Source organism: Jaculus jaculus, chromosome 2 (assembly GCF_020740685.1).
Source record: "Jaculus jaculus isolate mJacJac1 chromosome 2, mJacJac1.mat.Y.cur, whole genome shotgun sequence".
NCBI classification, from domain to species: Eukaryota; Metazoa; Chordata; class Mammalia; order Rodentia; family Dipodidae; genus Jaculus; species Jaculus jaculus.
The window spans coordinates 157,201,181-157,225,041 of record NC_059103.1 but is presented as its reverse complement, the minus strand read 5'-3'; the positions used below and the strand labels follow the sequence as shown (position 1 = coordinate 157,225,041).

General features: G+C 37.6%; 1 protein-coding gene across 1 annotated transcript in view; it reads left to right on the top strand.

Moving 5' to 3' along the window:
- The window catches only part of Cngb3 (cyclic nucleotide gated channel subunit beta 3), a 185,209-nt gene extending 162,266 nt beyond the window's left edge, over positions 1-22,943 (top strand). The window contains 5 exon segments of the mRNA XM_045143550.1: positions 20,037-20,183; positions 20,809-20,983; positions 22,691-22,775; positions 22,778-22,897; positions 22,900-22,943. Coding sequence (XP_044999485.1) covers positions 20,037-20,183; positions 20,809-20,983; positions 22,691-22,775; positions 22,778-22,897; positions 22,900-22,943 — 571 coding nt within the window.
- Positions 22,944-23,861: the final 918 nt, after the last annotated feature.

Sequence of the window (23,861 nt, the reverse complement as noted above, 5' to 3'; positions counted from 1 at the left end):
ATTTCTGTCTGGACAGTTGCATTGTAAGGAGTGATACCCTTCCTTTGGCTTTTATATTCTTTCTGCCACCTCTTCCTCGATGGACCCTGAGCCTTGGAGGGTGTGATAGAGATTTTTCAGTGCTGGACACTTCTCTGTCCGTTCTTCTCAGCACTATGTTGCCTTTTGGGTCATCCCATTGGTTACCACCTTCCAAAAAGAGAAGCTTCTCTAACCAAAAGTGAGAGTAGCATTAATATATGAATGTGAACATTAAGTGTAGTGCTTTCAGGGCAATTTGGTGAGAAAAATATATGCATTTAGCCAAGAGCAGGCTTTAGACCCCCAAGGCTCATGACCTCCCTTGCCATGGGCTTTTGATTAGGTTTTCAGTACCAAGTATGTATTCCTTCCCATAAGACCTTCAGTCTAATCAGACAGCAATCAGAGCATACTTGCATCCTATAAGTCATTTGGACTGTGTGGCTAAACTTGAGGCTTCCAGTGTCCACTATTTTCACCACTGATAACTTCTGTCTTCCAAAGGGCTGCATGCAGTGAAGTTTTTTCCAGCTTTCAGTCGGCTGCGCTACAGGGAAAAGGTTTTCAGCTCAGCACCAGCTTAACTGCTCAGTAACCTTTCTGCCCAGGCATGTGAAGTCTTCAGCAATAGGTCTTACCATCTGTTACTTGTGGGAAACCAAGGGCTTTGGCAATAGCCTGTAATGTTTTGGAGGTAACAAGGACCTCCCTGGCCAACAACTCACTGAAAGGTATCCCATCTCTGGCAGTGAAATTTTTCTAGCAGCAACCTATGGCTTATGGATGTGCCATTATCCAAAAAAATAGGCTTTCATATGTCGTATTCAGAATATCTCGAATTTGGTTGACCCTCCTCCCCTTTCTCTTACTCAATTTATTCCTCTGGCCTTGCTTAGGCCTTCCCCTCCCTGTAATCTCTACTTCTTCATATATATATATATATATACACACACAACATCATCCCCTTAAATCCTTCCCTCTCCTCCCTCCCTTTATAGCCTTTTTCTTTTTTTTATTATTATTAGTTTTCTATTCTGCAAGTACAGGCAGTTTGGTACCATTATTAGGCTCATCCGTGACCTACCTCCTCCCCATTGGCCCTCCTTGTTGAGGTACATGGGTTGTGCATTGTGGAGTTAGCCTGCAGTTATTGGTACGATAAATGTCTCTGTATATCATGACCCAACATGTGGCTCTGACATTCTTTCCGCCCCCTCTTCCGCAAAATTTCCCTGGGCCATGTTGGGTTCATTTTTGGTCTGCTTCAGTGATGAAGTGTTGGGGGCCTCTGGGGCTCTGGCTCGTTGATTTTTCTCTGTGTTGGTCTCCTTCACCCTTGTGCTGGTATCCGGTTCATCAGGAAAACAGCACCCTTGCTTGTTTCGCCGTATAGCCTTTTTCTAGCTTACTGGCTTCTGCTACCGATTTTTGGTTCCAGCTCACGCACAAGTCTATACATTTGTAGCTAGGATCCATATATGAGAGGGAACATGTGACATTTGGTTTCTGATCCTGGGTTACTTCACTTAGTATAATTCTTACCAGATCCACCAATTACCCTGCAAATTTCATAATTTCATTTTTCTTTACCACTGAGTAGAACTGTGTTATGTAGATGTACCACATTTTTATTATCTATTCACCTGTTGAGGGAGGTGTAGGTTGGTTCCATTTCCTAGCTATTATGAAAGAGCAGCAATAAACATGACTGTGCAAGTATCTCTAAGGTAGTGAGAAGAGTTATTAAGATATATGCCTAAGAGTTCTATAGCTGAATCATATGCTAAATCTATTTTTAGCTGTCTTAAGAGCCTCCACACTGATTTCCACAATGGCTATGCCAGACTACATTCCCATCAACAGTGTAGAAGGGTTCCCCTTTTTCTGCATCCTTGCCAACATTTATTATCATTTATTTTCTTGATAATAGACATTCTGACAGGAGTAAGATGGAATCTCAAAGTAGTTTTAGTTTGCATTTTCCTGATGGCTACAGATGTAAAACACATTTTTAGATGTTTATATGCCACCTCTATATCTTCCTTTGAGAACTCTCTAGTTCCATAGCCCATTTTAATTGGGTTGTTTGGTTTCTTATTGTTTGTTTTTTTTTTTTTGGAGTTCTTTGCATCTTCTGGATAATAATTTTCTGTCAGATGTATAGCTGGAAAAGATTTTCTCCCATTTTGTAGGTTGTCTCTTTACTCTATTCACAGTGTCCTTTGCTGTACAAAAGCTTTGTAATTGCATGAGATCCCAGTAGTTGATTAGTGGTTTTATTTCCTGAGCAATTGGGGTTATATTCAGAAAGTCATTGCCTATACCAATATGTTGAAGGGTTTCCCCTACTTTTTCCTCTAGCAGTTTCAGAGTTTCAAGTCTGATATTAAGGTCTTGATCCATTTGGACTTGGTTCTTGTGCAGGGAGAAAGACAAGGATCTATTTTCACCCTTCTACATATAGATATCCAATTTTCCCAGCACCACTTGTTGAAGAGGCTGTCATTCCTCCAATGAGTACTTCTGGCATTTTGGTCAAAAATCAGATGGATATAGGTGTCTGGATTACCATCTGGGCCCTCTATTCTGTTATATTGATCAACATGTCTGTGTTTGTGCCCATACCATGCTGTTTTTATTACTATGGCTGTGTAATATACCTTAAAATCAGGTATGGTGATCCCACCAACCATCATTATTTTTGTTGCTCAAAATTGTTTTTGCTACTTAAGGTTTTTTGTGATTTCAAATTAATTTTAGATTTTTTTTCTATTTCTGTGAAGAAAGCCTTTGGAATATTAATGGAGATTGCATTAAATGTGTAGATTGCTTTTGGCAAGATTGGCATTTTCACAATATTGATTCTTCTAATCCAAGAACATGTGATATCTTTCCATTTCCTTGTGTCTTCTGTAATTTCTTGCTAGAGTGTCTTAAGTTCTCATCATAGAGATCCTTCACTTCCTTGGTTAGGTTTATTCCAAGGTCCTTTCTTTCTTTCTTTCTTTCTTTCTTTCTTTCTTTCTTTCTTTCTTTCTTTCTTTCTTTAAGGCAATTGTGAGTGGGAGAGATTCCATGATTTCATCTTCTGCATATTTGTTTATAATATATAGGTAAGCTACTGATTTATGTGTATTTATTTTGGATCCTGCTATGTTGCTAAAAGTGGTTATCAGCTCTAACAGTTGGCTGGTAGAATCTTTAGGGCCCTTTATGTATAGAATCATATCATCCACAAATAATAATTTGATCTCTTCCTTTCCAATTTGTGTCCCTGTTATGAGTGCCTCTTGCTATAGCTAGGACTTCTAGTACTATATAAAATAAAAGTAGGGACAGTGGACACCCTTGTCTTATTCCTGAATTTAGTGGGAAAGCTTCAAGTTTCTCCCCATTTAGTATTATGTTGGCTGTACATTTCTCATAAATAGCTTTTATTATGTTGAGATATGTTCTTTCTATTCCCAGTTCCTGTGGGACTTTTACTATGAAGGATGTTGGATTTTGTCAAATGCCTTTTGTGCATCTATTGAGATTATCATGTGATTTTTGTCCTTCATTGCATTTATATAAGCATGTTACATTTATCAATTTGCAAATGTTGATCCACCCCTGAATCTCTGGGATAAAGCCTATTTGGGGGCTGGAGAGATGGCTTAACGGTTAAGCACTTGCCTGTGAAGCCTAAGGACGCCAGTTCAAGGCTCCATTCCCCAGGACCCACATTAGCCAGATGCACAAGGGGGTGCACACATCTGGAGTTCATTTGCAGTGGCTGGAGGCCCTGGCATGCCCATTCTCTCTCCCTCTCTCTCTCTCTCTCTCCCTCTCTCTCCCTCTCTCTCTCTCTCTCTCTCTCTCTCTCTCTCTCTCTCTGCCTTTCTCTCTCCGTCTGTCACTCTCAAATAAATAAATAAAAATAAACAAAATTTTAAAAAGCCTCTTTGGTGGGGTGAATAACCTTCTGATATATTCTTGTATTCTGTTTGCCAATACTTTGTTCAGAATATTTTTCATCTATGTTCATGAGCGAGATTAGTCTGTAAATTTCTTTTTTGTTCTGTCTTTGTCTGGTTTTGGTATCAGGATGATGTTGGCATCATAGAAGGAATTCAGTAGAATTCCTTCCTTTTCTATTTTATGAAAAATTTGAGAAGCAGTGGTGTTAGTTTTTCCATGAAGATCTGGTAAAATTCACCAGTGAATCCATCTGGGCCTGGACTTTTTTTAGTTGTGAGACGTTTTATAACTGCTTGGATCTCTATATTTGTTATAGGTCTATTTGAGTGGCTTCCCACATCCTGATTTAATTTTTTTTAATTTTTTTTTTGTTGTTGTTTATTTGAGAGTGACAGACACAAGAGAGAAAGACGGGGGGCGGGGGGAATGGGTGCGCCAGGGCTTCCAGCCACTGCAAACGAACTCCAGACGCACATGCCCCCTTGTGCATCTGGCTAACGTGGGTCCTTTACAATCCAGCCTCGAACCAAGGTCCTTAGACTTCACAGGCAAGTGCTTAACCGCTAAGCCATCTCTCCAGCCCCTGATTTAATTTTGGTAGGTCATGTGAATCAAGGAAATCATCCATTTCTTTCAGATTTTCAAACTTAAGAGTCATAAATATTCTTAAAGTATGTCCTTGTGATTTTTTGAATATCTTTGGTGTCTGTTGTAATGGTGCCTTTTTCTTCTCTAATTTTATTAATTTTTGTCTCTTCTCTCCTTCTTCTGGTAAGACTTGCTAAGAGTTTATGAATCTTGTTTATCTTTTCAAAAAACCAACTTTTTTTCATTGATTCTTTGGATTGTTTATTTTGGTTTCAATTTAATTAATTTCTACCCTAATCTTTATGATTTCTTCCCATCTACTTATTTTTGGCTTGTCTTGTTCTGCTTTTTCCAAGGCCTTAAAGTGAAACAGTAAATTGTTTAACCTTTGAACTCTCCAATTTCTTAATATAAGCACCTAGAGCTATAAATTTCTCTCTGAAGACTTTCATTGTGTCCCAAAGGTTTTGGTATGTTGTATTCTCATCATCATTTGATCTTATGAATTTATTGATTTCCTTTTCAATTTCTTCAATGACCCATTCATCATTCAATAGTGTACTCTTTATTCTCCATGAATTTCTGTATGCTCTGTAGCTTTTCTTGTTGCTGACTTGTAGTTTAATCCTATTGTGGTCAGATAGAGTATGAGGGATTATTTCAGTTTTCCTGTATTTATTAAGATTTGCTTTTTGCCCTAATTTATGGTTTTTTTGGAGAATGTTCCATATGCTGCTGGGAAAAATGTATATTCTGCAGCATTTGGATGGAATGTTCTGTAGATATCTGTTAGGCCCATTTCTTCCAGACATAATTTAATCCAGATGACTCTCTGTTTATTTTTTGCCAGGATGACCAGTCAATTGATGAGAGTGGGTTATTAAAGTCACCCACAGTGCTATCTGTGACCTTAAGTCTAACGGTGTTTGTTAGATTAAACTGGGAGCCCCCATATTAGGTGCGTATATGTTTAGGATCATTTAGAATTGTAATGTCCTCCTGTTGGAGTGTTCCTTGTATCAATACAAAGTGCCCTTCTTTATCTTTCCTCACTAATGTTGATTTGAAGTCTATCAAGCCAAAGATTAGGATAGCAACCCCTGCTTGTTGCCTAAACCTGTTTGTTTGAAATTCTGTTTTCTTTTATTGAGAGATGAGTTTCCTTTAGGCAGCAAAGAGCAGGATCCTGCCTTTTAATCCAGTCTATAAACCTATGTCTTGTGGTTGTGTCATTGAGGCCACTGATATTAAGAATTATCATTGAAATGTATGCATTTATTCTCACCATTCTTGTTTTGTAGTGCTTCCTTTTTCCCTTCACTCTCTTCTTTTTTTATTTTTTTTTTATTAATTAGTGTTGTATTTAGCAAATATAGTCAGTACCATTAATAGGCTTATCCGTGACCTACCTCCTCCCCATTGGCCCTCCTTGTTGATGTAAATGGGTTGTGCATTGTGGAGTTAGCCCACAGTTATGGGTAAGATAAATGTCTCTGAATATCATGACCAAACATGTGGCTCTGACATTCTTTGCGCCCCCTCTTCCACAGAATTTCCCTGAGCCATGTTGGGTTCATTTTTGTTCTACTTCAGTGATGAGGTGTTGGGGGCCTCTGAGGCTCTGGCTCTCTGATTTGGTAGGAGTTGATTTTTCTCTGTGTTGGTCTCCTTCCCCCTTGTGCTGGTATCTGGTTCATCAGGAAAACAGCACCCTTGCTTGTTTCGCCAATTTTCCTTAGTTTCAGCCGGGGCCCTTCTGAGGTGTGATGGGTGACTCTTTAAGATCTGCATCTATCTGAAAAAGAGAAGCAGATTCTCCAACAGAGAGTAAGTTAGCACCAGGACAAATGAAATAACCCTTACTTTTTTATAGAGAATTTAATAGGTGTAGGCCCTCTTGTAGCCCATGATTGATGGTAGCTTGATATTGGAGAGTGGGCTAATGTTTGGATATGGTTCTGACTTGTTTCCCAGCTCCAGCTATGGATCCCATACCACTGAGGAAATCAGTTAGCCAAATCAAGAGCAGTTGGTTTCCCACCATGGCTGTGTGCCACTATTGCACTTCTGTGAGCATCACAACAGGTTATTTGCCTCTAAGTAGGTTAGACCATGAGTTGCTTGGACAGATATTGGTCATTTTCCCCCAGTTGCCCATGTAGCACCTTCTGGCACTAGATGCGCTGACTGTCTGGGAACTGACTCTCTTCTAGCTTCCAGCCATGCCATTCCATTTTACATGTCAACTGCATATGGTGTCTTCAGCAGTAGGGTCTTACCACTAACCTTTGGTGGGTCATCAAGTATTCTGATAAAAATCACTCTCTTCTTTTAACTGTTATTTGAGTATTTTTTTCCCCTGTTTCCTCATGTGTGTGCTTTGCTTTCTCTTCAGTGTGAAGGATTCCTTCAAGTAGTTTCTATAGAGCTGGCTTAGTTATCATAAATTCCTTTAGCTTGTTTTTGTTATAGGATGTCCTTATTTTGCCTTTAATTTGGATAGATAACTTTGTAGGATAAAGTACTCTTGGTTGACAGTTATTATCTTTTAGAACTTGAAATACATCATTCCAAGCCCTTCTGGCTTTTAAGGTTTATGTTGAGTAATCTTTAGTTATTCTGATGGGCTTGCCTTGTAAGTGACTTGCTTCTTCTCTCTAGCTGCTTTGAATATATTTTCTTTGGTTTGCATATTTAGTAGTTTAATTATACCATGGTTAGGAGAGGTACTTTCCAGGTTTTGTCGATTTGGTGTTATAAAAGCTTCTTGTATCTACATTGGCATTACTTTCCCAATTTGGGGAAAATTTTCTTCCATGATTTTGTTGAAAACACCTACAAAGCCTCTTTTTTTTTATTTATTTATTTATTTATTTATTTATTTATTTGAGAGCGACAGACACAGAGAGAAAGACAGATAGAGGGAGAGAGAGAGAATGGGCGCACCAGGGCTTCCAGCCTCTGCAAACGAACTCCAGACACGTGCGCCCCCTTGTGCGTCTGGCTAACGTGGGACCTGGGGAACCGAGCCTCGAACCGGGGTCCTTAGGCTTCACAGGCAAGTGCTTAACCGCTAAGCCATCTCTCCAGCCCCCTACAAAGCCTCTTGATTGACATTCCTCTCCTTCTACTATACTCTGAATTGTTATGTTTGATCTTTCATTGTGTCCCAAATATCTTGAAATTCATACCTTCCTACTAGCTTGTTTCTCTTTGTTGGACTGTATTAGGTCTGCTACCTGGTCTTCTAGTTTAGATATTCTGTTTTCTCCTTCATCCATTGTACTAGTGACACTTTCAATGGAGTTCTTTTACTTGACTGACTGCATTTTTCAGTGTTAGAATTTCTGCCTGGTTTTTCTTCAGTATTTCTATTCCCTTCCTCATGCCTTGTAGTGACCACCTTATTTCATTAAGCTGGTTTCATGTATTTCTTGGAATTCCTTCAGGAGTTTTTCTTTTTTAATTCCTTGGTTTTTTACTTTGATTCCTTTAATTTCTTCTTTGATTTCTTTCAGTATAGGTAAAAAATCATTTTTTTTGAAATCTTTGTCAGGCATTTCATTTAAAATAGTCTCATTGGTGACCATTTTTGATGGATTTATAATTTTTGCTGGGATTATATTGTCTTTTTTTTAAATTTTTTTTATTTTTATTTATTTGAGTGCGACAGACACAGAGAGAAAGACAGATAGAGGGAGAGAGAGACAATGGGCGCGCCAGGGCTTCCAGCCTCTGCAAACGAACTCCAGACGCGTGCGCCCCCTTGTGCATCTGGCTAACGTGGGACCTGGGGAACCGAGCCTCGAACCGGGGTCCTTAGGCTTCACAGGCAAGCGCTTAACCGCTAGGCCATCTCTCCAGCCCATATTGTCTTGTTTCTTTGTGTTTCTTGTATTATAATGTTTCAATTTTTGCATCCTGAGTTGATTTGGTGCTTGGATATTCTAATAATCTGTGGTGCTTTTAGATTTGGAAATCCAACTTTATGTACCTTCAGAGTAGGAGTTCAAGGTGCCAAGTTTAGCTCTTGTACTCCAATCCAAATACAGAAGTCGTCCTAGGTGTTGAGTTTGTCTGCTATTCAAGTATTCTAGTGGTCTGGGTAGAGCAATTTACTGACAAATCAGCTGAGCAATACACACATTCAACAAAAACCAGCACAAAGCATGCAAGTGTGAGGACTGAAACAACCAGATAAACTTATAAAGCCAAAATGCCTAAGAATGTGTATTGCTCTAGACCCTAATTCTGTCAACTGTGAGGTTGAGATTTCTGTTCTAAAATAGGTTCCAGGTCAGCCTGGGTCTGAATCAGACCCTGCCCCCAATAATGATAGAAGAAAAAGACAAAGGCCCTATGAATCTGAAAACATCAAAGGCAATAGTCAACCCCCAAATACAGCTTAATTGAGAATGGTAAAGCCAACCAAGAGTATGTAGCCCATGACCTGCCCTGACATGGAAAGAGAAATTAGCACATCCAGTGCAGGCCTATGTACCTGCTTTTTTGTCAGTCAGCCTCGTTACCTTTTGGAGTGGCTTCAAATCTCACCAATGCGGAGTGCCCATCTCAATTCCTCCATTTTATGCTGTGAATCTGGTGTTCCAATCAGCTGTACTAGATGCCCTGCCACCAGGAGCTGAATGTGCTCTCCTCAAAGTCATGGTGCTTTGGGTTGAGGGATAGGAGAGGGCAGGAAGCCTGGAGTTATACTGGAACTGCTGAGCTGGTCCCACCTATGTCTCCTTTGCTGTCTTCTCTTTAGGTTTCTTGACTTTGTAAGGAGACTGATGAGGTTGGAAAATCCCCTTGTTTTGTCTCTGCTCCTGAAGCTGGGGGCTGGGCAGGCAACCGGATCCACGTGGATCTGCATGGATTGGGTCCAGGTCCAGGTCTGCAAGCTCCTAGGTAGTATTCTGGCCAATTTCCCCCTTTCTAATAGATCTTAGTCTCTCTGCTGTTGCCAATAAAAAAGCTATACACCTTCACTTTTCAGACAGAGTATATTTTGCTGTGATTTTACTCAAATCCCTCCCTTGACTGGGTTGGTGTGACTCTTATGCAGTCATCTTTCCCAGAAGTCCTAAGCTAAGCTTTATATCTTGAGGACTGCATGTACCTAGGAAGGCCACACTTGTCTAGTTTGCACAAACACACTGAACAGGTTCCCAGAGATACCAGGTGTGGTTTGCCTCATGCTTTTATCCCTAGCCCTTTAGACATTGCTTGGCCTATTTATGTACTTAATACATAATTATTGAATAAGTAAGTGAATACAGTTATCTTTGTATCCTTGTGAATGCACAAATGCATATTCATTTTTGGCATAAATAAGCATATTCAGCCTTGTGCCCTTTTTATTACTAATAATAGCACTGTGACATTTATCTTGATAAAATTACTGTGTTTTTCTTTGAAATTATTGCTTTCAGAGTTGTTTCCAAATATAAGTAGGCCAAAATGAAAAAAATATTTCTATAATTCTTCAAATATATGAACAGATGATTTTAATAAAAAATGAACCCATTTACAATACAGCCAGCAAAATATAGCTGCTTTCTCTTAGCATTGCTGATAATGTTTTCATTTTCTTAGTCATTTCTGCATTTTAATAAGTTATTTTAATTTAAGCTTCTCTAAATAGTCCCTGGGAAATAACACATACTCAATAAATATTTGTTAAATGAATTAATTTCCTATGGGCCTGTTTATCTTCATAAATGTGATCATTTATCACCTACATTTCTTTTTTTGCTGACCACTCTTTTGTTTTTCATCACATTTTAGATCATCTGATCTTCCACTGAGAACATTTAAGTTCTGAATTTTCTGGTCTAATTGTACATTGTAAGCCTTTCTTTCTCTCTCTCTCTCTCTCTCTCTCTCTCTCTCTCTTCCTTCCTTTCTTTCTTTCTTTCTTTCTTCTTCTTTTCTTTCTTTCTGCAAGAGTATGCAAAAGAGTGAGACAGAGAATTAGAATGCCAGGGCCTCCAGCCATCACAATCAAACTCCAGATATGTGCATCTCCTTGCATTATGTGGTATCTCAAGAGTTGAACATAAGTCCTTAAGCTTTGCAGGCAAGTGCCTTAACTGCTAAGCCATTTCTCCAGCGCATAAACATTTATTTTTAATATTTACTTTATATCATTGTGAAAAGACAAGTATTTTGAAAATCATTTTAGGTTTTTTCTTTGATCTATTTATGCCTATCTTGCCTGGATGGTTTTTAACTAGGAATTGTAGGGAATCTAGGTATTTGGTCTATTTTCATCCTGTATTCTTTCTGTTAATCAGAATAACTTATTTGTTTTCTTTCCATTTTCTTTTTCTATTTTTTTTTTTTTTTTTTTTTTTTTTTGGTTTTTTGAGGTAGGGTCTCACTCTGGTCCAGGCTGACCTGGGATTAACTTTGTCATCTCAGGGTGGCCTTGAACTCATGGCAATCCTCCTACCTCTGCCTCCCGAGTGCTGGGATTAAAGGCGTGCACCACCACGCCCGGCTTCTTTTCTTTTTCTAAAAGATAGAAATAGTAGATATGTATATGAGCAAAAGTAAAATATATAATACTAGGGAATAAAATGTTTTCATTCTTTTCCTCTCAAATATGTGAATTATACATGCATTAAAATGCATTCATTTTCACTACTTTCTTTGTTAAATAGTCTCTGGCTACATGGTACCTTTTTACTGCAAGAAAAATACATGTCTCACACTATTCCTATGAATAAATACACAATTGGTATCATTTCTTAAAGTTTTATTCAAATATTCAGAAGATTTCTCCAAAAATAACTTGTTTCAGTGCTAATTCAAGGTTCTTTATACCATTTGGATTCGTATAGAGGTATCATAGACTCCAATACACCTTCACATAACTAATCAAGCCAGTCTGATGTTTTCTGATGTCTATCGAAACATGTGTGTGGTTAAGAATAACAATGACTTAATTGGTCTCATTAGAGTGATTCTATAGGGAAAAGACCACTTGCCTTGAGGTTAACCCACATCTTGGATTTTAGTTTCAATGATAAATTCTTTGTGTATTTGTTATTAACCCATTTACTTAAATGTTTACATGTATATAGCTAATAACCTCCTTAACTAAACTGATGTTACAATTAAGCAAGAAAACATAGGCCTTGTTATGGAGGAAAAAACACTTTTAAACTATAAATGTTGTGGAAATGTATGACACTGATAGCCACTGCAACTCCTAAGAAAAAGTCTAGTGGATTAGTTCATTCAATAAAATGTTTTCTAGGACAGTATCATCATAGTAAAGTATTCTTCTGACACTTGAAGCAAATAAATAAGTAGGTCATGAAATATCATTCCTTTTCTTCATACCTCCTAGAATTTTTACCCAGATTCTCCACTGTTCATCCACTTATCTGAGGTCATTTTATTTATGAAATGAAAACCTGGCAGAAAAAAAACTGAACCAAATAGTTGATAGCTGCAAAGTCTAAACTCTCCAAATTGGTTAAAAACTCATGTGTGCACAAGTTTCTCAAAATATTCTATTAAAAATATCTAGGCTAACATGTGCTTGCCATTTAGTATGTAGTTTTATAAATATCAAAGTATCTATAAAGAGCAAAGTGCCCAAGCAAGGGTAACCTAACGACATCCTCTTTACGCAGCCACAAAATTTTGTAGGAACTTATTTTTAGTTAAGTTGGAAAATTGTCAGGGATCAAACTGCTTCCCAATAACATTGACAAAGATAAAAGAATATCTCACAAATGGTACACACAGGTGATCTAAATTCATATTCCCAAATATAACACAGTTGAAAATTTGCTTATGAGAACAAATATTTGAAGTTTTAGCCTCTTTCTTGGCATGTTCCACTGACAGCATTTAGAATTAATTTTATTATTTATTTATTTATTTATTTGCAAGCAGAAAGAGAGAGAGAGAGAGAGAGAGAGAGCACACCAGGGCCTACTGATACTGCACGTGTACTCCAGATGCATGTGCCACTGTGCATTTGGCTTAATGTATGTACTGGGAATTGAACCTGGGTCATTAGGCTTTACAGACAAACGTGTAACCACTGGGCAATCTCTCCAGCCCCAAGAATCTGTTTTATTTTTATCATTGGAAATAATTCTACATGAGAAAATTAATTCAAGACTAGAACCATCTTGATTTTAAGAAACATTTGTATTACTTGTAGCTATCAAAGTATTAATAATTATAAAATGTGTTTTGTATATAAGCAGACTACCTATGCTTATACCCAAAGGTCAAGACTTATGGGTTATAGACTCTAGAAAAAATTATTTAGTGAAATATCACTTCTTTTTCTAAATATTTTTATTTCTATTTATTTATTTATTAGAGAGTAAGAAAGAGAGAGGGAGAAAATGGGTGCATCAAGGCCTCTAGCCACTGCAAAAAAAAACTCCAGTCACATGGACCACCATGTGCATCTGCCTTATGTGGGTCCTAGGGAGTCAAACCTAGGTCCTTAGGCTTCGCAAGCCAGTGCCTTAACCACTAAGCCATTTCTCCAACCCTGAAACTTCACTTGTTTGTCAGCCAGATGGAGTTACAATGATACATGATTGCCTTGTAGAACTAAAAAGCATGAATTAAATCAATGTAAAAGAACTTAGAGCTGGGCGTGGTGGCGCATGCCTTTAGGTAGGAGGATCGCTGTGAGTTCAAGGCCACCCTGAGACTACAGAGTTAATTCCAGGTCAGCCTGGACCAGAGTGAGACCCTACCTTGAAAAACCAAAAAAAAAAAAAAAACAAGAACTTAGAAAACTCCCTGACTCATAGTAAGCACTGATTAATGGTAACTATTAATGCTACTATCATTAATATTAGTATTTTCTACTCTGACTGCCTTCACATGCACTTACTCTACTCCTAGATACAAATAGAGTGAGGGCAGGTGTTATTATCAGAACTACCTCATATGAAGTATGTTGTTTCTACACAATCTTATATCTCCTTTATTTTTTCCTTTTCTAATTTGTACAGTGAATTCTGCATATTTCCTGCATGATTGATCTCTAAAGCATAATCATTTATGCTCAAGGTCATACCAGAAACTATTTATCAACTCACCTGCTGTGGCTATGTGTGTGTCTTTGTGGTAGGATACTTGTCTAGCAGCCACAGGGCCCGGAATTTAATCCCCAGCAGTACAAAAATTAACAAGTAAGACCATGGGGGAAAAGCAATATTTAAAGGTTATATGTTTCTCAAAATATTCTAAATGATATTATGTGCCATTCCAGAGCAGCAAAAATAGCTCTAACTTCTGAAATACAGGGTACTTACTCACCACACACCATACATTATTCTTATGGAACTGTCTTTGAGAAACAATATTTAGCCTTTACGAGGGCTCTATCATATGTGTCCCAGTAAGCTTATTGTCCAATCCACCCTAAGAATATGATTCCTTATAGCACTTTATAAAGAGTGCCCTTTTTATTACATCCTTTGGGAGATATTTCTTCCTGTTTTTTAAAAAAAAAAAATGGTCTATTTTTATAGCATAAGTGACTGAAAACCAACTTTGGTATCCTCCTGTGGCAGTGTTTAACTCTTTAAATCCTAGTTATGTCCCCATTTTGTTGTTCTTTTATTTATACATTCAGTACATGCTCTTTTATACTCTGTTTTCCCATGTGAGTGCCTTCTAACTACACACTCCACTAGAGATCGTTGTGCAGGTTGTGCATCGCACAAACCCAGGGAACTGTAATCGCATGGTACTTTGTATATGCAACATGTAAATCATAATGCCATGTGTGGCTGCACTGATAGTAGCTTGGAACCAGTAAGTAACTGGGAATATCTATAAATGATACACTTTCTGGAAAACTATATGTACAGACATATAAATGTTGATTACATATAATGGGCCTTCTTAAAATTTCCACTCATGACTGCTTTTAGCCTGAACAAATTTTTATTATTTATTTATTTGAGAGAGAGAAAAGGAGAATGGGTGCAACAGGGCCTCCAACTTAAGTAAACAAATTCCAGACAGGTGTGCCACCTTTTGCATCTGGCTTATGTGGGTCCTGGGGAATCAAACATGAGTCCTTTGCCTTTGTAGGCAAGTGCCTTCATTGCTAAGCCATGTCTCCAGCCCAGTAATATATATATATTTTAAATCTTTTAATTAATTTATTTATTTATGTATTAGAGAGAGTGAGAGGCAGATAGAGAAAGAGAATGGGTGCACCAGGGTCTTCACCTGCTGCAAACAAACTCCAGATACATGTGCCACCTTGTACATCTGGCTTATGTGGGTTCTGGGAACCAAACCTGTGTCCTTTGACTTTGCAGGCAAGTGTCTTAACTACCAAGCAACTCTCTAGCCCCTGAACAAGTTTTTATGTGACCCAGGAATATAAGTATGCAAATCAGACTGTTCCTGAAAATAAAATGATTTTTTAAAAAACTTATCTAAAACAATTATTTGAGCAGCACTTAATTTCACACTTTATTCAATATGAAATCAAATTTACATACTAATGAGATGGATATGCTTGTGCATTTTGACATAAGAATGAGATGTTGGCAGTTGATTATACAAAAAAGTAGTATTCTACAGATTCCACATAGAAGACATATTTTTTTCAAAACAAACCTATATCTAGAAGAACTTATAGGTGATTTCTTCTATTGTTATCTACAAAAAGACTTCCTAATGAGGACTCCAATTTCTGAAACAAGGAGACAAAAATATGGCTAAGTGTAATCATATAAAATTGAAAAACGCAGCTGGAGAGATGGCTTAGCAGTTAAAGACACTTGTTTGGGTTCAACTCCCCAGTAGCCATCTTAAGTCAAATGCACAAAGTGGCTCTTGTGTCTGAAATTCATGTGCAATGGCAAGAGGCCTTGGTGTACTCATTCTCTGACTCCACACCCTCTTGCTTTCTCTCTCTCTCTTAAATAAATAAATAAAAATGTTTTCACAAGTAAAGTTGACAAAGAGAAAACTGCTCCCCAAAAAGACACTATAGAAATACCAAAGAAAATAACAAATGGAAAACTGGGGAAAAGAACTGCTATTTGTACCACAGAAGAAGATTTAATTCCTTTAATTAGTTGCTTAAAAATAAAAAAGCCACTCCATGGAAAAATGGGAAAGAAAAATAAGCACATATTTCAAGAAAAAGGAAATGCAAATGGTCCTTGAACATATGAAAAGATCCTCAACCTGCTGGTAATAAAAGGTATGCAAATTTTATAAAAAGAATTAAATCTTGGCTAATATTTGATATTGAAGGACATAGAGCATTCACCATGACTTTCAGAGTTAATACTTTAATTTTATGTTTGTCAATGCTGAGAATGCTACATCACATAAACATATAAAATGATGGAAATATGTTTAGGGCCATTAAATTGTTAGAAATTCTCTCCTAATCCCAAACCAAAATGTATTCAATAACATTTTTTGTGAAACAAGTCAGTAACTCAAATAGCAATTTTTTTTTTTGTTTTGGTTTTTTGAGGTAGGGTCTCACTCTAGCTCAGGCTGACCTGGAATTCACTATGGAGTCTCAGGGTGGCCACGAACTCGCGGCAATTCTCCTACCTCTGCCTCCCAAGTGCTGGGTTTAAAGGCATGCGCCACCACTCCCGGCTTCAAATGGAAATTTTTAAAATCAAACATTCTAACTAACGCAATCCAAAGATATACTAATTAAATACTTATATGCTGAAGAGCAATAGTACAAAACTATTAAGTCATTGTTTTCTATAATGAAATTGTTATTCTATAGAAGCAGAAAATTTTATTACTGTAAAATCATTGTAGCTAATAGCATAGGATAACTTTGAATCTGAGCCAAACTGTTTTGGGTCGATGGGCTTATGTTACAAGACATGACATGTAAAGTGAGCACCTGTGTTCAGAACCAAGACTACAGTGAAATCATCCGATACTATATCATCAAGCATTGCTAGAAACACCTCTGATTTGTTGTTTTTTTTTATTATTTATCCATTTTGAGAGAAAATGAGAGAGAGAAAGATAGTGAAAGAGAATGGGTGCACCAGGGCATCCAGCCACAACAAATGAACTCCCAGATGCATGTACCACCATATTCATCTGGCTTATGTGGGGGCAGGGGAATCAAACCTGAGTCTTTTAGGCTTGACAAACAAGCGCCTTAACTGTTAAGCCATCACTCCAACCCCAGATTTATTATACATTTGACTTTAAGCTTATTTCTGATTGTTATGCTTTCAGATATTTTATACTGTTGTATGTGATTATGTGATGAATTCCATTTTATGCTGTGGCCTACCATTCAAGAAGCTAGGATATATATTCTGGGGGGGGGGCAGGGAGTAAGAACATGTTGTAGGACATTTCCTTTTAATGTAACAAAATATTCAAAACTAGACAACTTACAAAGAATAGAAATGGGCTGGAGAGATGGTTTAGCGGTTAAGTGCTTGCCTGTGAAGACTAAGGACCCTGGTTTGAGGCTCGATTCCCCAGGACCCATATTAGCCAGATGCACAAGGGGGTGCATGCATCTGGAGTTCATTTGCAGTGGTTAGAGGCCCTGGCACGCCCATTCTCTCTCTCTCTCAAATAAATAAAAATAAAAATAAAAAGAATGGAAATGTAAGCTGGGCATGGTGGTAGTGCATGCCTTTAATCCCAGCACTCGGGAGGCAGGGGAGGAGGATCGCCATGAGTTTAAGGCCACCCTGAGACTACACAGTGAATCCTAGGTCAGCCTGAGCTATAGTGGGACCCTACCTTGAAAAACAAGTGAACAACAAAAAAAATTCCGTGAAAAAAAAAAATTCCATGAGTTACTAGCTAAGGTCATAGCAAACAGAAGCTGGTCTAGGATTAGAAGCAACTCCTCTGCTTTCTGGGCTACTGTTCAGTTCATATTTCTTTTTAGCCTTGGCCATTTAATATTAACCTCCACAGTTTGTCCTCCACCATAGGCTCTAGGAGAAACCCTTTGTGGGGCTGTGAATATGTAGAGAAGAACCTTCTTACTAAGCATTTTAATGAGAGAAACTTTCCACTAGTGGAGTGCTGGGGAAGCATTTTGTGGATGAGGAGGGAAAAGATGCTATTTTAAACATTGCTGAGAGTTTGGGCAAAATCCATCTGGCAGACAGACTATTTCTTCCGTTCAAAAACTCATCAAGCACTCCAAACGTGCAACCTGTAGGCAAGTTTAATTAAAGCTTGAGAAATCTTGAAATAGCCTGACATTTAAATATGTTATTTCCGTTCTATTCTCATAGTCTGGCATGCTTACAGAGGTTCCGTTAAGTTCAAATTAAGCTCCCCAATGCCATTCAGCCCAGCCTAGCTACCGGAGTATACTATATACAAGACTACAAGAGTGTGAATGAAACTGACTTATCCTTGTCCTTCCAGTACATAAGCAGATATGAAGTCAGCTAGGAACTTGGGTAAAAGAATGAGTAAAAAAAAAGACTGGTAGATGACAGATAGATGTAGGTAGGTACATAATTGGTGATACATCCCTGTATGCATACATACATGTACAGGCCAACACATAAATGCATAGAGGGATGAGGTAACATTCATTTATCTTGTTTTCTCTTACAAAAGCAAAGCAAAAAAAAAAAAATTAAAGGCAAAAATCACTGAGCAAAATAAGAGGTCATTAGTCTAGTAAGGATTCTAAATACATACTTCTGGTTTTAGAGGAGTAACTCAACATTTTAAGTATCTGGTGAGTCAAGGTCTGCTTTCCCAAGTCCCATTTTATTGTTAGGCTCAAGTAAGTGGCCAAGTTTGATGCTATACAGTGGTCCTCCCCTTCTATTCCATCTTTCCTCCCCTGTGCTTGCTTGCTTGCTGTGAACTAAACTTCTCAGAAAAGTGCTGTATCTACTGCACCTACTTCCAAGACTAAATGGATGGGCAGAATTCCTGTGATCACAGAGAGATGGAATGTTGCAAGGTCAAAGCCAAAATTACCTTGGGCTAGCTTTAGCCCCTTAATAGTCACTTATTTCCCACCTCCGTGTCTGATCTAACATCCTGGTGACTATCAATTAATCAAGTGAGATCGTTTTTGGAATGTACTAACAGACCACCAGCTTCCACCAACTCAAGGGCTAAGAATGTCTTCAAACAGCATCTGAGTCCTATGGTGGGGATTTCCCCACTTTGCTATAACCTACCTACTGCTTAGGTTATCAGTTTGAGATCTCTTTGTCTCTGTTGTGAAGGTATTTATTGCTATAAATTTCTCCCTTAGGACTGCCTTCATTTTTCCCATAAGTTTTGGTATGTTGTGTTTCCATTATCATTCAGTTTTAGAAATTTTACAATTTCCTCTATAACTCATTCATTGTTTAATAGCATGTTATTCAGTCTCCAGGAGCTGGTGTGTTTTCTTTTGTTTCTGTTGTTATTAATTTCTAGCTTTAATACATTGTGGTCAGATATGATGCAGGAAGTTATGTCAATTTTCCTGAATTTATAGAGGGTCCAGATGAAACCACATAGGAGTTGTCAGGATGAAAGAGTGCTGCTTCCATGAGGAGGCCCCTCAATGGAATAGGGCAGAGAGAAGGGGAATGATGTGATCAACAGATGATATGTTCATACAAAGTTTCCACTTAGTAAAAAAAAAATAAAGACTCTTCATGTCTGTTAGTGTTTTGATTTTAGCATTTTCTTTTTATTGTTTCTTAGAATTTCTATCTCTGTTTATATTACTTATCTCTTCTGGCATGATGTCTATTTTGATTGAAAAATTATATTTTTAATGTATTAGTCTTAAAAAAATCCTTTCCCTATGAATTCTAATATCTGGGTCATCTCCATTTGCTTCTGGCACAGGTTTTGTTTTCTCAGATCATTTTTTTTTCGTACCTATTGGCATTCTTTGGAATTGTATGTACTGGTAGCTATAAATGATATAAGAGATAGTAGGAACTAAGGTAAGTGGGAATTGAGTGTGAAATTTGATGTTAATCTGACTAGAAGTTGGGGTGTATTTGATGTTTGCCATATCTGTGACAGAAGCCTAGCTACTTCTTGTGTTCTTATCTCTTCCTTTCTTAATGATTTTAAGTCTTAAGAATTCTTGCTCAGAGAGAGTTTGCATCCATGTATGTGTTTCAGTTGTACCATTATTACATAGGAGTCCTGTTGGGATGAAGAATGGGAAGGAAAATCAATCCAACATTTTTTGATTAAGTCTTAATCCTCCGGGGTATGTATACTGTGCTGTGACCTTCCAGGGCCTTCTTAGGTTGGCCTCTTCTTTGATAAGTCAGGGAATGGCATGAGGAGCTGCCCTAGAAAAAGTTACTTTCCTCAGGTGAGAAATGCCCTGAAAAGTATTTCACCTGCATAGGAGAGAAGTGTACTCTGGATGTAAATGGTTGTAATAGCTGATATTTAGTTTTAAAAATCTCTCCGTGAAGGAAGAGTGAAACTGGTATTCTCTCTCATAGCCTTCTGGCAACAAGAGGAGGAAACTATCGAACTGCAGATGTGGTGGCCTGTGGGTTTGCCAGTCTTTTAACTCTGACCAAAAAGACATTTGGAGAAATTCTATTGCACTATCCAGACTCCAAAAAGCTCCTCTTGAAGAAAGCCAGGTACAACCTATAAAATCCCATTAGAGTCGGGTCTGATAGCTCACACTAGCACTGGAAAGGCTGAGGTAGGAGAATTTGCACATGTTCCAGGCCAGTCTGGGCTATGGAATGAGGTCCTGTTTCAAAAGACACAAAATGAAACAACAACAACAAAAAACAGTAGGAACAATAGAGGTATGAGGAGGACAAAGTTGATTTTACTTTATAAAATCTAAGGAAAAGGGCTGGAGAGATGGCTTAGTGGTTAAGCGCTTGCCTGTGAAGCCTAAGGACCCCGGTTCGAGGCTCGGTTCCCCAGGTCCCACGTTAGCCAGATGCACAAGGGGGTGCACGCGTCTGGAGTTCGTTTGCAGAGGCTGGAAGCCCTGGTGCGCCCATTCTCTCTCTCCCTCTATCTGTCTTTCTCTCTGTGTCTGTCGCTCTCAAATAAATAAAAATTTTAAAAAAAATCTAAGGAAAAGTGGGTTATGATTATAGTCAACTTTCTCCATAAGATACACTTAAAACTAGATTCAGGTACCCACTGAAATTTCGCAGTAGAAGAAATTACGATTTTTTTTTTTTCTGGTAAAATTTTCAGAAGCTGTCACAGAGCCACCCTGAACAGTGTTTCTCTTGTCCACAGAGTTCTTTTAAAAGAGAAGGGTAAAGATACTGAGGCCATCCCTCCACGGAAAGAACTCATCTTTCAATTCCCACTAAAAGAAGAAACACCCAAAATGTTTCAAGCTTTCCTAGGAAGCACAGGGAAAGTAGATCTTCAAAGACTCTTCAAATTAAAGAGAGAACAAACAGCTCAGGTAAGAAGGTGGGAAGGAGTGAACAGAAGGATGTCAGCAGTAATGGAGAGACTCCTGGGAAAGGACACCCAGACAAGCTCCTACTCAGATTCCAGTGCAAAACTAGAATGATTTGAACTAATCTCATGTTGACAATGACTTCTTTTTATATACCACTTATTATTAAAACGTTATCCCCAGCACCATCACATTAAATCTTCACAAGTTTATTTTAGAGTAATGTGTATTTTTATAAATAAAATTAACTTTAATTTTTCAAGGATTCTGTATTTATGAATCTTCCTATGTACTACAGAAGTAGAAGGAAAAAGAAACAAGTTTCTGACATTTATACTCACACTGAAATCTATTTTGTTGTCATCTTTTTTTTTTTTTTTGCTTTATTTTATATATTTGTTTCTCACTTTGTGGTTATTTTGCTGTTAAAAATGACCCTTACTAATAGTGCTGAGGTACTGCTCAGAGTTCCTAAGTGCAAAATGTTATGATGTCATTTAGAGAAAAAATAATGTGCACTGGATAAGCTTTATTAAAACCTACTAGTTATAATGGTATTGCCCATGAGTTCAACATAGTGGATGAACAATTCATCAGATAAAATAAGGTGTCTTTAAATAGAAAGTTACAAGAAAGAAAGTAATATATTGTTCACTTGACAAAAATGTTACAAGTTAAGGCTCATAGGAACTTTACACTGAATTTACCTTAGGGAATTGTATGCAGTCTTCATGGTAACTTGATAAAACAAACAAGCAAATTAAAACCATAGTAGCAATAATCTCTGTGTGCCAACTAATTTAAAAAAACATGGAAACAAGAGTCAATAGTATATATGCAGATATCCATACAATGTGAAACATATCAACAATATGCCAGGAAATATTTTCACAAATATTCAATCAATATATAACAAAAAGTTTCAAGACAGAAATAACCCTGTAGATTTTATATAAGCCTTTATATGGCATATCAAGAAACAACCAGTTAAGGAATGTATACAATAACAGGGAACTACACTGCAGAAAAATTACTCAGCACTCACATCTGCACTGAGCTGCCTGCTAATTTCTAAAAATGGAGACACCTGAATAATGCTACTTTTCTCTTCTCTGTCATTTCTTTTATTTTTTAATTTTTGGTTTTTCACAGTAGGGTCTTGCTGTAGTCCAGGCTTACCTGTAATTCACTATGAAGTTTCAGGCTGTCCTTGAACTCACAGTAGTCCTCCTACTTCTGCCTCCCGAATGCTCAGATTAAAGGTATGTGCCACCATGCCTAGCATTTCTCCTGCCATTTAAATTTTTCTTTGGTGCTCATAATAAATTTATGTGAAAAGACATTGAGAGGTAGCGCATACATTCAGGTTTTCTGAATCTAGTTATATCCTCTCCAACACAACTAGTTTTTACTATGAAAGTCCTATAGGTAATACTAAATAGAACATGTTTAAAGTGAATGGCACATGTACTTATGAGGAACAAAAGACCTTGGCCAAGACAAAAATTGTGTTCTACACTAACACTGTATATCCATTGTAACAATTTAGTTCCATTTTTCAGCACAGAAAACTTAGTCAAATGATAGTCAGAAGCAACACAGACATGATTCCTATATTCAGTTTATCTGGACAGTGTTTATCTTGGTTTTTTGACTCCAATGTCTTTGGTAATAATTCCATTGCCAATCTTTTCTAATAGCTTCTTCCAGAAAAAGCAATGGAAGCTCCAAAGAAGAAAGAGTAAATGAAAAGAATATGAAGATCAAGGAAGAGTGCCAGCAGAGGAAACACGGGATGGACCACATGCAGAGCCTATCCTGCTACAGTGGAGGAAATGCCCTAGTCGATTAGGATAGCATTACCCAGAGGAGCTTCCTGTCAATCATTCATCATCAACATGGCTCCTTTTACCCAGACCAGGGAGAGGTTCTGACTACTGAAGTCAAGGAAAAGGTTAAGTAATAAATGCTCTACGGTCTTTAGAAGTAAAGTAGTCAGTTCCCAAAGAGAATGTACCCAGGATCGTAGCTTAAATTAATGAAGGGAACTAGCCTTGCTGGGATCCCTGAGAAATCATAGGGAAATCCTTAGTTTAGTTTCTAAGTCTTATCTGAGAATATTGTTATGCAATGATAAAAGGATTATTAAAAACCACCCTGCTCTCCATTGTCATTAGTTCTCTGCAATTGCTATTTCTTTAAATGTATGTAGTAGAGATTTTATTTTCCTTCTGTACATGCCCAGTCATTTTATTTTTTCCTTTTTCATAAACTTGGTTTTGGCACTAATGTGAATATATGGTTTGCCTATTTTTTGTACATCATTTTTAGTATTGCACTGTTAATGTTGGTTCAATGTTCAGGTAGAATAATTTTACTTCATGTATAGGAACTGGGTATGAAACAAGTCAAAGTCAATTGATTTCTATATAAACAAGTATGATGACTCACAAAATAACCAAATCAAGCAAGTAGGTATGATTGAAAGGAAACCATCTGTATGAGAAAATTGGTTTTTACTCAAGAGCAATACTGCTTAACCAGACTGACAAACTTGTAGGGACCAAAAGTCCAAAACAAAAGCTAAATTCCCACATTGTAACAACTAGCCACAACTACTTGGAGCCTGACCCCAGAGACTTATACAAATATTGGGAGCTTAACCCATGACCATGACCCATGGATCCCTACCCAAATGGCCAGTCTTAAGAAAAAGAAGTTGCTCTGCAAAACTTACTACTTAACAAGATAATAAGATGCCTATCTATCCAGATATGGGCTCCACATAAATGGCTCATGAGATAAGGCCAAGTAACTTTCCTCTACTCCTCTCAGAGATATGCCTTTCTGAGAAATTGTCTTCTACCTCTCTTGCAGCATA